At 38.1% G+C, this 13,874-nt stretch overlaps 1 protein-coding gene across 1 annotated transcript in view; it reads right to left on the bottom strand.

Moving 5' to 3' along the window:
• kbtbd2 (kelch repeat and BTB (POZ) domain containing 2) overlaps nucleotides 1-13,874 on the bottom strand; it is a 39,529-nt gene that overhangs the window by 10,897 nt on the left and 14,758 nt on the right. The window contains exons 2-3 of the mRNA XM_016468809.1: nucleotides 5,739-5,867; nucleotides 5,458-5,660 (exon numbers count right to left, since the gene is read on the bottom strand). Of these exons, the coding sequence (XP_016324295.1) occupies nucleotides 5,458-5,660; nucleotides 5,739-5,741 (206 nt within the window). The 5' untranslated portion in view covers nucleotides 5,742-5,867. The remainder of the gene's footprint in view (nucleotides 1-5,457; nucleotides 5,661-5,738; nucleotides 5,868-13,874) is intronic.

The raw sequence follows: 13,874 nt of genomic DNA, 5'->3' as shown, positions 1-13,874 counted from the left end.
GATAATAATGATACGAATTCTACTAATAAGAACAATATAAAACGCACCAAGGATTAATGAGCTACTGGATTCATGAATATTAATCAGGTTGTGTACGTTCGCTCGAACTGATTTGCTGAAATCAAAACAGGGATGATAATAGGTGAGCGCCAACCAATGAGATTGCTGTTTGCGCATTAGTTCCGCCCACTACCGGAGAAACCAGCAGTTTTAAAAGCTGAAGAATTCCAAAGGAACACCGTTATTTTGACAAGAAAATACAACAAAGAATATTGTTTACATGTAGCGCGTCAATTCAAAGAATATCGTTTACTTGTAGCACGTCAATTCTCTCTCTCTCTCTCTCTCTCTCTGCGTGTGTGTGAGACAAAGCAACGGCGAGTCGTGCGCCTTCACACTAGAGTTCACGGTACATCAAATACAGGTGCCTTGCACATCCATTGAGATGAACTGAAAAATAGCGCAGATCGCTTGACGGAGAGTAAAACTCTGAAGCACTCAGTCAGAGTGTTCGGCGAGTAAAAATATATCTGTGCTTAACTTATACTTAGCCTCCAACTCACACACTGGCGAGTACAATCTGAGAATTTATTAGCCATTGGCTAATATTAGACATCATTTAGTCACCCAGAGTGAAGATTTAGTCGCATATGCTAGTGATTTACTCGCAATGTAGAGGGTTGTATAATAATAACCCAATTTGAGGAAAAAAAAGAATGTTCTGAATAGCTTTGTGAAATTATACTACATGCCTGAACGAAACAAACAGCAGATGAACTGAATGAGACACAGATTCACTCTCTGACAGCAGGAGGCGCTTCAGGAACACCAGATACGGCATTTCCTTGGTTACCGCTGTAAACAAAGCAGCGCTGCGCTGAAACACTGCTTTAATATGAATACAGAGACGAGATGAAAACAAAATACCACGTAAACTTTTCTGAAGACAGTCAGTTCCCCTCAGAAACACATTCATATAAACCCCCAAATCAATATTGAGGATTTTCTTCCAATAGTTTGTGCATCATGAACAGTGATTGATCTGCCTGCTACAGTATATTTCTCTGTGCGTCCGTCTTCAGCATCTCTGGCCTGTTAATGGCATTTACAGACTTCATATTTTCACATAAATTACATTTTGGAAAATGATTGCATTGCAACGCAGTTTGTGCAAGTCTAGAACAGAGACGAGTTCCAATAAGACAAAAAACTGCCGGTTGCCGATCGCGTATGTTCCAGGGGCAGCTCCCATTTCAGTTTCAGTTCGGTCATCCTACACACACACGTGACTGACCGCTCGCTCGCACCAACAGGAGGAGGAGGGTCGTGTTACTCTCTACACTGCACTCAGCCTGAGGGATTCCTACACTTTCAGTCTTTGAGGAGACATGAAAAACAGCGCATACCGCAGGAACGGTATAACGGAAAATATTAGTGGTCAAATGAAACCGGTAATCGGCCCATGCCTAAGCACCACATTGGAAAATTAAACCGTATCCGTGCTGACTGGCCCGGATCGACACGGAATGGAACGGTTATGCAAAGAGAACCGTTCAGCCCGACAGTGGAAAAACGGCTGTGGAAATACAACTGGAACCATACCTGACAGTTCTTAGAACCGTTCGGCCCGATAGTGGAAAAGCAGCTTTTAGTAGGTAATCCACTGCGTCTTCAGCTGCTCACATGTCGGGAGTAAATGACTGCTATGTTCATTATTACATCCAACAACAGAACACCTCGATCGCTTAAGAGTCATTCTTGTCTACATCTGCTCCGGCGGTGAAACATTGGTAGACTGATGACAGCTCACTCAGGGTGGGTCTAAGGTTAGACACCAGTCCAGTCTGTGCTGAAACGCTACTGTCAATACGGATGCACCGATACCACTTTTTCCAGTACTCACCCGATACGATACTTTTGATTTTGGTACTTGCCGATACCAAGTACCAATACCGTTTAATCCAAATGATGCGTGTGCTAAGTGAGTGAACATCAAAGATCACACAACAGAAATGCGCACGTGCGCTCTCGCTCTCTCTCTCCCGTTAAGTAACTTGTGCATTGTTTTACTAACTTGTTTTTGACATATCCGACCGAACTACTTTGACGTATCCGACCGAACTACAAACTTTCCAGTGATGTCTGTGAGAAAGGTATATTCACTCGAGAAGCTCGCGCATCTGCGCCGCCACGCGCTCAATCCGCTCATCGTGCTTTGCTTATCAGCTTCTGTAGTCTCCTGGGCATGTTGTCATCCAGGTTCATGCAAACCTGAACTTCAATTTTTTTCCCAGACTTGATCTGTATTATTTTTGGTCCCAAATTTGTATCAGTTTTACTGGTTTACAGTAAATTATGTTCTGTTGTCGGTGTTTCTTTGTCTGAATTATGGCACTTATCACATGCTGTGTGGTATCGGCATTTGGAATCGGGGCATTTTAACGAGTACGAGTACGGGAGCTCAATATCGGCCCGATACCAGTATCAGTATCGGTGCATCCCTAACTGTCAATCAAAAAATCGTGGGAGGGGATCGGCTCGATTTGCGAAAGGGGAAATCATTTAACGAGATAAAAAAAAAAAAAAAACACTGGGTGGATCTTTATCATTATAGGGTGGTTGTGTACACACACTGCCAACACACATTTCAGTTCAAACAGCTTGTAAAAGTGCATGTCGCATCCGATGACACCTTTAAAACACACATACACATTTGAATTGTTGCATATCATGGTTTCTGCTTTCTGCTTTTCAACACTGATAAAAATAAGAAATGTTTCTTGAGCACCAAATCAGCATATTGGAATTATTTCTGAAGGATCGTGTGACAATGAAGACTGAAAAATGCTAAAAATTCAGCTTCGCATCACAGGAATTAATTACATTTTTAAATATATTACGACAGAAAACAAAACGTACTGTATATCAACTTTAATGTGTCCAATGTGTAAACAATATGATTTAAGTACTTAATCCAGGATAAATATGTGCACAATCAGCATATTTTAAACATTCATGACAGATGTCACTACCTGCTTCTCATGGAGATTGTCTGCCGCCCAGCAATATTCACTTGATATTTGCAAAGTCGCTCAGTAGACACGCACCGTGAGAGGAGTTGCGGAGAAATTGTTAGGGCTGATCCGAATACCCTTTTTTTGAGCTTCGAAGCTTCAGTAGTAATCAACACCGAATATTCGAAGCTTCGGAGGGAGGGGGCTGAACATATTCTTCTCTCAACACGTGTCTACACCAAATAGAACCTATAGGATGCTGTCTACACTGGATGCGGCGTGGTGCGAAAAATTCCCAACAGTAACCTGCTGCTGCGTTCTATTTATGACGTATTGACACAAATTTCAAATGATTTTCAACGGTCGCTTTGTCACGTCCAGTGTAGACAGACTTTAGCTGTTGCGGTGCAGTGCGACACGACAACTATCGCGTCCGGTGTAGACACGGTGTAATAAAGGCAGGAATTTCTGTGTGTCTGTCTGTCTGTGTGCATTTTTATTATGTCGAGAACCGTTCATCCAATCAACTTCACACATGGTGGGTGTGCTGCTGCGGACCCAAGAGAGTGCAGTGTCGCATTTTGGTGCAATATGGACACGCGACACGTTCAGAATTAATAAACTTTTATTAAAGTACAGAACAGCGCGAGCCGGAAGCGGCGCGCCTCACGCGGGCAGGGCTTATATTCTCAGAGAACGGACACTGCACTAGTGATACAAAACACACAGGTCTGTTAAGAGCAATACTTTTAATATAGACAAATTATTATTAGGCTGGGCTACTGTACGTTTTTTATGACTGCCGTATTCGCAAATATTTTCCAAGCAAATTAAGTGCATGTTTTTATCATGTGTAAAATTACTGATTAACATGAGTAATAACATAAACATAACATTAACATAAAAGCAGCTCGTTTTTTTTTTACACCAACAATATACTATAGGCGTACTACTTACAGAACTCAGGTGATTTTTCAAACTTGATGTGCTGTTGTGGTAAGCCAGTTTCAAATCGCGTATTTGGCACACTGCCTTTGTCTTGTCCTCACTCAATTTAAAGTGCTCCCACACAGCTGAGGTCTTCTGCATTTTTGTCTTCTCTTCCAGATGAACAGAATCACGACATTCATGACGTTCACTCATGGGCGATTCATATTCAAGCGCGAATGAGAACCGTTTCGCGGAGGATGCCAGGTGTTCGAGAAAAAAAAAATAATAATATTTGAATCTCAAAATTGAAAATTGAATGCCAACACTGTAAAAAATGACCGTGAATTTAACGGTAAAAGACTGTAAAAATGCTACAGTAAAAACCTGTTAAATGGTTAACGGTAAATTCCCCTACTATATACGGTGAAAAACGGCATTGGACATTACATGTATTGGACATTAATTTTACGGTAGTATACCGTTTTTGAAAGTGAAAAAGACCGTATAATTTACAGTGAATAACCGTAAATTGACATTCCCAGAATTCCCTGCGTTGCATTTCAAATTTGATGTTTTTTTTGTTGAGTATACCGTTTTTGGAAGTGAAAAATACCGTTTAATTTACAGTGAATAACCGTAAATTGACATTCCCAGAATTCCCTGCGTTGCATTTCAAATTTGATGTTTTTTTTGTTGAAATAACAGTTTCTTCTTAGTTTTTTCTGATCAGTTTTGTATATTAGGGTTGTGTGTTACACCTAATGTTGTTAAATGAATGTTTATTGCATTATTTCAGTTTCATGTGTGTTACCATGATGGTGTTTAGTGTTTGTGTGAATGACACTGTGCACCTTCTATATATGTTATTATTTAAAAGCTGCTTGTGATGGGCTTTGGTTCATCATGTGACTTTCTCATCACCACCTGCATTTGGTGGTTATCAGTGTATTACAAAGGTACAAAACAGATTTCAGTACTTCAACAGGTTGGTATATTAACATTATATCAGTTAATGAAATTACGGTATTTTACTGTAAATTTAAGTTAAACCCGTAAAACCTAAAACGTTGCTACCGTCTTTTTTATGGTAAAATTCTGGCAACCACAGCTGCCGGTTTTTTTACCGTAAATTTTACGGATTTCTTTTTACAGTGAACCCACTGTAAAAATTATTCGAATATTCGAATAATTGAATATTCTGGTCCAGCCCTAGAAATTGTGCTTTCTGCGGTATAGAAATCATGCTTGTCGCACAGGCCTAATTGTCTTAATTTTGTCAACCCTGAAATGGTCATATTTTTTAAATTACCAGAGCATTGAGCAGTTAAGAAAACTCATAATCGTGGAATGGTGTCATAAAAATGCCATTACCAGTAAACACTGAATTTGAGAGAATTTAACATTTTTGTAACACTTTCATACATATATAATTAAATTCTAATGCTTTTTTAAAAATGGTTTATAGATTAATCAGTTGAATATTCATGTGTTCACAAATACCTGCTCCACTCACCTGAAGTAAGAGCTGCAGGTGGCCAGCACCATTTTATGGCAGGGGAACTCACTCTCCTCCACCAGCAGAGTGATGTCAGTCAACAACTTCTGCTCGTAGAAAAACTTCAGCTGTTCCAGCACTGAAACGGCATAATCTGTGTTGACTTGCCGACGCTCTCCAACCTCCGACATGTTCGTATCCCATGAGTTTTCAACCAGCTTCTGAATGTCAAAGAGTATCGGTTCCTTTCTGCAATGGCCTGTACCCTGAATACTTTGAAATTAAGGCTAATCCTCTACCATGCTGAATCACAACTTTTACAGCAGTTCCACAGTGTTCAGCTGTCTCAGAGGACGTTGGGATTGAGGAAGAAAGTGACGTGAGGTAGAGGGAGATGTCTACATCAGAACACCAGCAGTCCACCGTGTCTGTGGAAAAAAATGGGCACATTAGACCGATAAGGACAAAGGAGAACCTGAACCACCCCCTGGTGTACTGTAAATGAAAGTATTTATACAGTATTAATATTTATTTGTCTACATTTATTTGCTTTAAATGTTAAACCATAGAGTAACACTTTCATATACGTGCCAGCACCAATTTTTACTTGCTTTTGGCAAATGGCAAATTTTACTTGCTTTTGGCAAATTTTGGACCTTTGAAAAGGGGTTTTACAGGGATACTATGGCCAAAAATAAAGATTCAATATTTACTTACCTCATACTGTCCCAGATGTATATGGCTTTCTTCAGATGAACACAAAGATTTTTAGAAAAATAATTCATCTCTGAGAGGCCTTATCTTGCAAGTGTATGGGACCCCCAAAGCTGATGCTTCAAAATCCTCACAAACTGAACACAAAGGTAGTCCATACGACCCCAGTTAATGAATCAATATCTTCTGAAGCAAAACAACAGGTGTGTGTAGAATCATTTTCTAATATTTTTAATAATTTTATCTACTTTATCTATCTCTTCTAAACAACTGTCATTCTCAGGTTAATGAGCTCATGTTTGATGTAAATGTCCAAACTTTGTGAAGCATGACATAAACGTGTCCTGCAGCTAACGCAAGAAGGGCCATCACATCTTGCTTTGCAATGTGCTGATGTTTATATCAAGCGTGAATGCATGAACCCAAGTAGGACAGTTGGTCAGAAGTGATGGTTTATAGTTAAATTTAACAAATGTAAATATTTTACTTACATCTATTATTTTGCTTCAGAAGACACTGATTCATCAACTGGGGTTGCATATTCACTTTTTGGTTTTTGAAGCATCATCTTTCTTTGTGTTCATCTGAACAAAATCAGTCATATACAGTCATGGCCAAAAGTTTTGGCAGTGACAAATTGTGTTTTGCAAGCCTTATTAGTTCTCAGAGTTTCACAATTTGTGGGCTTCTGCTTGTCCACTCGCCTTTTGAGGATTGACCACAGGTTCTCTATGGGATTGAGATCCGCTGAGTTGCCTGGCCACGGATCCAAAATTTCAATGTAATGATCTTCGAGCCACTTCTTTATCACTCTTGCTTTGTGACATGGTGCTCCATCATACAGGAAAATGCACGGATTACCTCCAAATTGCTCATGGATCGTTGGAAGAAGAGTTTTTGGGCAGAATTATGAGAGAGCCCACTCCCTTGGTTGAAAAGCAACCCCACACATGGATGGTCTCAGGATGCTTTGTTGGCACAACACAGGACTCGTGGTAGAATTTCAGTCGGTACTTGATATTTTTCTTGGAGAGAAGTGGCTTCTTTGCTGCCCTTCTTGACACCAGGCCATTGTTCAAAAGTCTTGGCCTCACTGTGCGTGCAGATGCTCTTACACCAACCTGCTGCCATTCCTGAGCAAGCTCTGCACTGGTGGTGACACGATTCCGTAGCTGACTCCTCAGGAGACGACGGTCCTGGCGCTTGCTGGACACTCTGGGACGTCCTGAAGACTTCTTTACTGCAGTCGAACCTCTCTCCTTGAAGTTCTCGATGATCCGGTAAATGGTTCTTTCTTTGTAGCAATTTCCTTGCATGTGAGGCCATTTTGATGCGAAGTGATGATGGCTGCACGTGTTTCTTTGGAGGTAACCATTGCTAACAAGAACACAATGATTGGAAGTGCTTCTTCCCTCCTTTGATAGCAATCAGTCTGCTCTAACGATCTAATTAGTATGATAGTGATGTCACACTTTCAAATATGCTGCTGATATGATTAGTCAATTAATGTTAGCTGGTCATTTTGTGTCAGGATCAAAAAACAGTGAAATTTATTTTTTGTGAAAAGTTCATTTTTTGGCCAATGAAGCTTTTAGCAATTATGCCTTTTGAGTGATCAAAAATGCCTCTGATCACTCAACACAATCATCTAGAAACAATGTGAATGAACACCACAACAGCTTAAGCAGCAAAGTTTGCAAAACACAAAATTGATGTCTCTGCCAAAACTTTTGGCCATGACTGTACATATGGGAAGGCATGAGGGTGAGTAAATGAGAGCATATTCAGGTGGAGTATAGCTTTAAGTCTTGACAAACATTCAAGTGATTATAAACCAGTTAAGTGCAAAAGACATGAAAGACAACTCACGTACTCATGTGCTCCCTGATAGACGGTTTTCTAGCCATCTCATAGACAATGTGTGAGTACTGAATTGAATACTCTTTCACATCTTGTCACGCTTGAACGGCCAAAAACACACACAATTGTCAAAATGTCCATCTTAGAAAGTATGCTTGTAAACACAGTTGGTTTTATCCAAGTGAACATGAACAGCTGGGATAAAAATTGGACATAAAACATTATATTGGATGCGTGCATTGTTTTAAAGTGACAGCAGCCTATTTTACCTGCTGCTGTCTAACTAAAGACAAAGGACAATCACTCACTGCTTGACTGAATACATATTTTTTTTTAGGTTTAATAAGGATTCATCTGTATTTAATTCATACAGTGAAGACTATGCAGTGCTATTTTACATTTGATTATTCACTTTCTGTAGTATTTTTTTACCTGAACACTACTGTTAGCTCTACAAGAAAAAATGTTAGTACTGTGTATCTTTGTTCTATTGTATTTATTTGTGATATTGCTTGTAATTTGGTTTCCTTGGTCTGGTTATTCTATGAGGTGTGCGCCAAGGTTATTTTCGTAAACGAAAACTGAAACTAAAGCCGGGCTCACACTGTGCGATTTTTTAAAAAGTCCTTTAGGATTGTACTTGTCAGACTGTACGAACATGATGATCATGTCACACTGTGGGATCTCAGTTGTCAATGTCAGACTGTATGACAGTCAAGACGCGTTAAAAACGGGTGCGCGCAAGAAAACTTGCCCGGAGTTTTACCTTATCAACCCATACACGTTCAGCAACCGCGAGCTGCATTGCACGCGGGGCTGTAATGTTGGCTATCATTAAAAGTATATGAATGGCGGCAATACCGGCGTATTTATGCAGAATAGTGCAAGCAGCACTACACACCCACATGAAAACAGCAGCGCAACCGGTGTTTATCATAGCAAAGACAACGAATGATATGAATTCCGTGAGCGGAGGACGAGAGTGCCGGAGTTTATGCGGTTAGAAGAAATCTCTAGCATTAATTCTGATCATGGCTTGTCTTGAAAAAACGAAGACAGTTTGACGTTCGTCGTAGGAGATGTCACACTGCAGGACTGTGCGCCAAATCTTCTGACACTGCCAGAAGTTCGTCGGAGGTAAAATTTGATCACAACGGTCATTAATTGGCTGTCGGTGAACATGTAAAACTAACGATCAAAGACTACAGATTTTAGCCTAGGATTATAAGAATCTTTTAGAATTTTCAAAATTTGTCTCAGACGACCAAATCGTGGCCAAAAACGCACAGTGTGAGCCGGGATTCAAACTAACGATCAAAGACTACAGATTTTAGCCTAGGATTATAGGAATCTTTTAGGATTTTCAAAATTTGTCTCAGACGACCAAATCGTGGCTAAAATCGCACAGTGTGAGCCGGGCTTAAGAATAAAAGTATTGGTCAAAAAACATTTTCGTAAACTGAAATAAAATGTAAATTTCAAAATAAATGAAATACTAAAACTAAACGAAACTAACAACAGTAACTGAAAAACTAACTAAAATAAAATAATAATTAGCAAAAATAAATAATCGTGTTCGTGATTTAATAAGCTCTCATTCTGTGCCAGAAAATTTGACCTGTGGTTGTTTAGGGAAATACCTGTATATGGCGCTTCATGCACGTGAGCTGAGTCCTAAGCGGCTATTCTATTCACAGAGAATGCCTTTTTGCATTTAAAAAACAAGACGCGGGAAACGAAATTGGAAGTAGCTATAAAATATGAAATGGGAAATAATAATAATGCACACCCTATAGCACATGGATGTTTAAAAACGTGCTTGACGTGCGAGAACAACATGAGAGAGAGTTAACTAAATTTTTTGGGATGAGCTGACTTTAGTGAATAGTCATTTTGTCACGCTTTACGATTACTATGGCAACGTCTGCCTCGAGTCCATGACACGAACACCGCCTTGACTGTACAAAACGCATCCAAAATGAGAGAAAGCGGCAGCCGCGCGGTTTTCTTTTCACCGCTTGCCGTGTCCTGTGTAAAAGGGGCTTTATGGGATTGATTGCGTTGTTCATCTGAAGCTCGTGCGCGCTGGAGCAGCTCGTCAAAGTAAAGTACAAATATCATTTAAATCACCATATCGCATTTAATTTTGAGTAGTATGAGGTTTCAAAGGATTTTAGATTGTTTCTTCTTATTGTGTACGTTCATAGAGGGCAGAGGCGTCATGCCCATTCAAAGTGAGGGGGCACGTGCCCCCTCAGATTTCTGAGCCAAGTGGACTTTAAATGCAGCTTCCAAAAGGTAATAAAAATAGCCAAATAATATTTTTTATATTTGATACAATCACACCGGTGTGATTAGTTCGTTCAGTGCGGCACAGCATCAGCTGCTATTCAAATCTGTGTTTGTGCTTTGGCTGGCGCTCAGCCAGAGACAGACGCGTTTGTACAGCGCTGCATTGTAACCAATCACACACGATTCTGTTAAGCTTATGAATGCAATGGCCAATCAGAGATGTTCAGATGAGTCATCGCTGAACGCGGTGTTTTGTTCACTTGCTCGCTGACTGTGCGGATGTGCGTACGAATGCAAGTAAGATATTCATTTCACAGTGTAAACAGCTTCAGTGATTTAAATGGGAGTGTTTGAGAGTGCCTGAACTCTGGCTAGACTGAACTGAAAATAATTAATTAATAATTAATAATTAGTTACATTTATATAGCGCTTTTCTGGGTACTCCGAGGGTCGTTGTACTGCAGAATAAAAACTCAACTGCCTGTAGCTTTCTAGTAACTCTGAAAACCTCGATTAGCTTGTTGTTTGTAAACTATTGGCATGTTTAACAAGATTACATCTTTAATATGAATGAATATGAATATGAATGAATACATTTTATACATACAGTATAAGTTGCATATTTTTGGTTTTTGCTCCGTTGTAAATAATTATTTTCATTATTAAGAGGTTTGCACAAGAGTTAACTGTAAACTGTGCAAACATTCAACTTTGCTAAAAATGAAATGTCTTGCTTTGGTCTACACTGGAAGTGTTCCATTAACTCTGCTAAACTATAATTACTAAATGTGTTCACAAAATAAAAACTAAACTAAAACTAACAAAACCATTAATGAAACTAAGTAAAACTAAACTGAAATTATAGGAAATTTGAAAACGATATTAAAATAAAAACATTTAAAAATTCAAAACTATAATATCCTTGGTGCGCTATTCTATAATTAGTGTAACAGCAAGCTAGCTAACTGTAATGTTAACAGTAGGACTGTTCAATTCCGAAATTTTTGGAATCGAGTCCGATTCCGATTCCTGGTTCTGGAATTGATGGGATTCGATTCCAAGAGTCGATTCCTCACTGTTGTTTTCAATTCTTTTTCGATTCCTGTTTTTTAGACTGGAGGAACCTAATTTCGCCATGACTGCATGATAAAGGTCGTAGAAAGTAGCCTTATATGAAGCTTTATTTGTAAAAATTGATAGATTGATTTTAAATTGTAATTTTGTCTGCATTGCCCATTATAGTCATAGCCCACAGCTCAGCAGTGGACATGCATTTAGTGCATGAAAGGAACAAGAGGTGAAGCAGGCCCGTAGTCAGCTATGAGGTCACCGAGGTCCGGACCTTGGTAAATTTTTCATGTTCAAAAATAAAATTTGTCCTCTGAATTAGGGCTGTGCGATTTGGGGGAAAATATCAAATTGCGATTTTTTTTTTTTGACAGATATTGTGATTGTGATTTGATTTGCGATTTTCAATTTGCAAAGTCAAGCTTCAGCTCAATATTGTCAATAATGTGCAGCACAGTATGGGTATCATTACCCTGCTGACAAAAAAAACAATAGAAACCATCACAGAAATTCTTATAGTTTCCATTAAACCATTACAAAATTCCTTTTTGTTTTGGGCATTATTCCAATAGGAATTACTGTTGTTCTATTGGTTGCCATCTGCCAGATTACATCCCACCAATAGAATCCATCAAATAGACACCATTATAGTTTACATTAAATGCAATTCCCATTATAACCCTGAAATCCATTACATTTTTTATTGTGTTTTGGGAGGGGTTCTATTGTTTGTTTGTTTTTCCAGCAGGCAAGATAATGGTATAACTACTTTTAGAGAATTAACTTAATTACTGAATTTCACAGAAAATATTTGTTTATTTTTTATAAATAAAGAACTGTATTTCTTAAGTCAATTATTAAAGTATTACATATGAAAAAAAAAAAACCTTAAGCCTATATCAGTTATACAGTGCTATTGTGGCTGCTGTGTCACATGACAAGCATGACGAAACTCAACTGCCTGTAGCTTTCTAGTAACTCTGAAAACCTTGATTAGCTTGTTGTTTGTAAACTATTGGCATGTTTAACAAGATTACATCTTTAATATGAATGAATATGAATATGAATGAATACATTTTATACATACAGTATAAGTTGCATATTTTTGGTTTTTGCTCCGTTGTAAATAATTATTTTCATTATTAAGAGGTTTGCACAAGAGTTAACTGTAAACTGTGCAAACATTCAACTTTGCTAAAAATGAAATGTCTTGCTTTGGTCTACACTGGAAGTGTTCCATTAACTCTGCTAAACTATAATTACTAAATGTGTTCACAAAATAAAAACTAAACTAAAACTAACAAAACCATTAATGAAACTAAGTAAAACTAAACTGAAATTATAGGAAATTTGAAAACGATATTAAAATAAAAACATTTAAAAATTCAAAACTATAATATCCTTGGTGCGCTATTCTATAATTAGTGTAACAGCAAGCTAGCTAACTGTAATGTTAACAGTAGGACTGTTCAATTCCGAAATTTTTGGAATCGAGTCCGATTCCGATTCCTGGTTCTGGAATTGATGGGATTCGATTCCAAGAGTCGATTCCTCACTGTTGTTTTCAATTCTTTTTCGATTCCTGTTTTTTAGACTGGAGGAACCTAATTTCGCCATGACTGCATGATAAAGGTCGTAGAAAGTAGCCTTATATGAAGCTTTATTTGTAAAAATTGATAGATTGATTTTAAATTGTAATTTTGTCTGCATTGCCCATTATAGTCATAGCCCACAGCTCAGCAGTGGACATGCATTTAGTGCATGAAAGGAACAAGAGGTGAAGCAGGCCCGTAGTCAGCTATGAGGTCACCGAGGTCCGGACCTTGGTAAATTTTTCATGTTCAAAAATAAAATTTGTCCTCTGAATTAGGGCTGTGCGATTTGGGGGAAAATATCAAATTGCGATTTTTTTTTTTTGACAGATATTGTGATTGTGATTTGATTTGCGATTTTCAATTTGCAAAGTCAAGCTTCAGCTCAATATTGTCAATAATGTGCAGCACAGTATGGGTATCATTACCCTGCTGACAAAAAAAACAATAGAAACCATCACAGAAATTCTTATAGTTTCCATTAAACCATTACAAAATTCCTTTTTGTTTTGGGCATTATTCCAATAGGAATTACTGTTGTTCTATTGGTTGCCATCTGCCAGATTACATCCCACCAATAGAATCCATCAAATAGACACCATTATAGTTTACATTAAATGCAATTCCCATTATAACCCTGAAATCCATTACATTTTTTATTGTGTTTTGGGAGGGGTTCTATTGTTTGTTTGTTTTTCCAGCAGGCAAGATAATGGTATAACTACTTTTAGAGAATTAACTTAATTACTGAATTTCACAGAAAATATTTGTTTATTTTTTATAAATAAAGAACTGTATTTCTTAAGTCAATTATTAAAGTATTACATATGTTACATAAGCTGATTTATTCATTTTAAGTATTTGGGATTTAAGAACAAGTGGAAAATGTTCTGAATGTTTCATTTCATC

This window comes from Sinocyclocheilus anshuiensis, unplaced genomic scaffold, assembly GCF_001515605.1.
Source record: "Sinocyclocheilus anshuiensis isolate Anshui unplaced genomic scaffold, SAMN03320099.WGS_v1.1 scaffold890, whole genome shotgun sequence".
In the NCBI taxonomy this organism is placed as follows: domain Eukaryota; kingdom Metazoa; phylum Chordata; class Actinopteri; order Cypriniformes; family Cyprinidae; genus Sinocyclocheilus; species Sinocyclocheilus anshuiensis.
Note: the sequence above shows the minus strand (reverse complement) of the source record. Positions and strands in the feature narration are given on the sequence as shown.